General features: G+C 44.6%; 1 protein-coding gene across 1 annotated transcript; it reads left to right on the top strand.

The window, feature by feature from the left end:
* Positions 1-1,388: 1,388 nt before the first annotated feature.
* On the top strand, positions 1,389-2,345 carry LOC142858308 (olfactory receptor 2T1). The gene has a single exon (XM_075987488.1). It carries the CDS (start codon positions 1,392-1,394, stop codon positions 2,343-2,345), a length of 954 nt encoding a protein of 317 aa, XP_075843603.1. The 5' UTR covers positions 1,389-1,391.
* Positions 2,346-3,445: the final 1,100 nt, after the last annotated feature.

Raw genomic sequence — 3,445 nt, forward strand, 5'->3', positions numbered from 1 at the left:
ACTCGTGTGTTTGACACACATGTGAGCGCTGTCATGGATGCCGGGCTCTGGGAGATAGTGAGAAGAGAATGAATGGAGACTCCTGTTTACCGAGTGCTTCCAACCCGCTGCTCACCAGACAGGCGCAGCTCCCAGGCTTAGGGCTCTCACTGATCCTCACTCTTGATTTGTTGCAAAGGTGATGATGGATACACAGCACCTGCGACTGTACTCTTCACGATGCCGACACCCTTGTATTCTGGTGATCACCTCACATGCTCATGGGTTTGGAATGTTTAGTGGAGCTTTCGATTAGAATTAACTCACAGGGAGTTTGGGAAAAGGTCTCTAGCAACCTCCGCCATAAAGCCCATAAAAGATCGTCCTTGACTTACACATACTTTGCTGAGGCAATATTTTCCCCTATCGAAATCTGAGATTATGAGATACACAGTCGTGGAGCTTTTGTTAATTATGAACACTATAAAAATTCAAATTTCTATAAGCAGTGGTAAACACTCACCTTTAATCCCAGGACTCAGGAGACAGAGGCAGGTAGATCTCTGTGAGTTCGAGGCCAGCCTGGTCTACAGAGCGAGTTCCAGGATTGTCTTGAAAAATATTCAAATTTCCCAAAACAGTGTGTTGTAGCTCAATATCCAATATGCATTTTATGTTTTTCTTTGTGCTTTTTCCTCTGAATCCCAATTGCTAATCTCACTCGCCAATGCTTATGCTAATCATAATCATGACTCCATTTCCTCATCATCCTAAAATGAAAATTTTGTTCTTAAAAGTACGAGTGTTTTTCAGACCCTTTGACGTCTGAGTTTGCAGGAGCACTCTGCCTTCCCAGTGCATCTCACTGTACACGCTTTGTTGTTACATGTGTGAACAGAAGCAAGCGTTCACTCATAGTCTAACTCTAGGCAAATGTTAGATTACACACTCAAGGCTAAATGGTAGGGAGACAATGCTCAGCCCGAGTCAGGAATGTTTTGATGATGTTGGTTTTGCTGACCATTGCTAAGATACCCTTTATAACAATTACCAAGCAAATTTCACCTAAGGTATGATAAGCCCTACCCAGCCTTATACACACTAGACCATGGTATAATACATATGCTTAGGTGATGTAAAATATGAATATGACTATGGTACAGTAACATCTACTGACATCTTGATCAATGTACTTAAGGAATTATTGATTAATAATGATAAATTGTGCTTAAGACTTGTAGATATTAATATTCTTATATAATTCAGCTGTTGTGTATCAACTTAAAAGTACCGGGAAAACTGGTTCTGAATGTTTTCTTTCATTGATCCCATAGGTTGTCATTCTAACTCTCTGGCAGCATCACGATTTTATTGGGAAAGTTTTATATCACAGCAGCCTCATTATAGGATCCATGGAAGGGTACAATGTGTCGTCCACTGACTTCACTTTCCTGGGGCTGTTCAACACAGAGGAAACCTCGGGTCTTGTGTTTGCCACCATCTCTGTCATCTTCCTCACCGCTCTGGTGGCCAACGGCATTATGATCTTTCTGATCCACACAGACCCTCACCTGCACACCCCTATGTACTTCCTCCTCAGCCACTTGTCCTTCATCGACATGATGTACATCTCTACCATTGTGCCCAAGATGCTAATCGACTATCTGCTAGGGCAAAGGACCATTTCCTTTGTGGGATGCACAGCTCAACACTTCCTGTACCTCACCCTTGTGGGAGCTGAGTTCTTTCTTCTGGGCCTCATGGCCTATGATCGTTACGTGGCCATCTGCAATCCGCTTAGGTATCCTGTCCTCATGAGCCGCCGAATCTGTTGGATTATCATCGCAGGCTCCTGGTTTGGAGGATCTTTGGATGGCTTCCTCCTCACCCCAATCACCATGAGTTTTCCTTTCTGTAGTTCGCGAGAGATCAATCACTTCTTCTGCGAGGCGCCTGCTGTGCTGAAGTTGGCATGCGCAGACACGGCCCTCTACGAGACAGTGATGTATGTGTGCTGCGTTCTGATGCTGCTGATCCCTTTCTCTGTAGTTATCGCGTCCTATGCCCGGATTCTGGCCACGGTCTACCACATGAGCTCCGTGGAAGGGAGAAAGAAGGCCTTTGCTACCTGTTCCTCTCACATGACCGTGGTGACCCTGTTTTATGGGGCTGCCATTTATACGTACATGGTGCCACATTCTTACCACTCGCCGTCCCAAGACAAGATTTTTTCTGTGTTCTACACCATCCTCACACCCATGCTGAACCCTCTCATCTACAGCATGAGGAACAAGGATGTGGCTGGAGCTCTGAGAAGGGCACTGGGGAGGTTCAAGAGCTCTCACCCAGGGTCAAGAGACTTTTGACTGTTACTTCCTTCGCACACGAATGAATGGGAAATGGTTAGTGCGGCTGGGCCTGAGCTGAAGGATTCCAGTACAAGGAAGGACTGGGTGCACAGGGGGAAAGTCAGCATAAAAATGTGACTTCTCAATCTTCCATGTGTCCTCTATTTCCCGCCCCCAAACCACCTTTCTCTCATGAGTTTTGGGACAAAATTGTGTTATTTAACACTGACTGAATTTTTTCTTGGTTGTGTAGCCCAGCCCGTCCTTGAACTCATGGCGGTCCTGGGGCTTTCACCTTCGGAGTGCTAGAATTACAGGCAAGCACTACAATGCGTGCTTTTTCTTTCCGTTCTTTTATCTTTTTTTTTTTGTTCCAATGACTTCAAATAAGTATATAGTGGCTTCTCAGACTACAAACTGGGGAAATTCCCCTGAGAGTTACTTTTCGGAGTTGAATAAATGGCGAGAATGGCATCAATGAGAGAAGGAATAAGATGATATTAAGTACTTGTTAGGATACTCTGTGAGTCGAACCCACCCTCAGGGGCAAGAGAAGTGCTGCCCTTCCTGAGCTGGCAAGAGCTGGCGCAGCCACCACTGTGTTCCCATACATCAGGGGGCAATAAGATCCACTGAACCCAGTTTTCTCAAATAGCCATTGTTTTTGCTAAATTCACTAAGTGGTTATTAATTTCAGTAAAAAAAATCAGTATTTATCTTCTGTTTGTTTGCGACACAACCACAGACACTATTTTTGGGTGAAAGGCAGCCAATGAATGGAATCAGGGATCGTTGTCAGCAAAGACAGAATTAAACTGCACGAGGGGCTCCAAGACACCGAAGTAACACATAAAGATAGGTGTTGAATTTAGTGAAGCTCTTTTCAGATGTAGGGCATAGCAAGGTATAGAATAATACAATGGTGTAGTGGAGTTTAGCTCACTATATCTCTACCCTCTACACAGTCCGTAACTGAACTCAGAAAAATGTGGCAAAGCATTTTGCGTGTGCACCGCACGATATAAGTAAGTTGCTCAGAACAAAGGTACCACTCAGACTTTGTCATCGTGTGCAGAATTTACTGTTGTGAGAGGCACAGCAAGCAGCAAGAGCCCTGG

This window comes from Microtus pennsylvanicus, chromosome 10, assembly GCF_037038515.1.
Source record: "Microtus pennsylvanicus isolate mMicPen1 chromosome 10, mMicPen1.hap1, whole genome shotgun sequence".
In the NCBI taxonomy this organism is placed as follows: Eukaryota; Metazoa; Chordata; class Mammalia; order Rodentia; family Cricetidae; genus Microtus; species Microtus pennsylvanicus.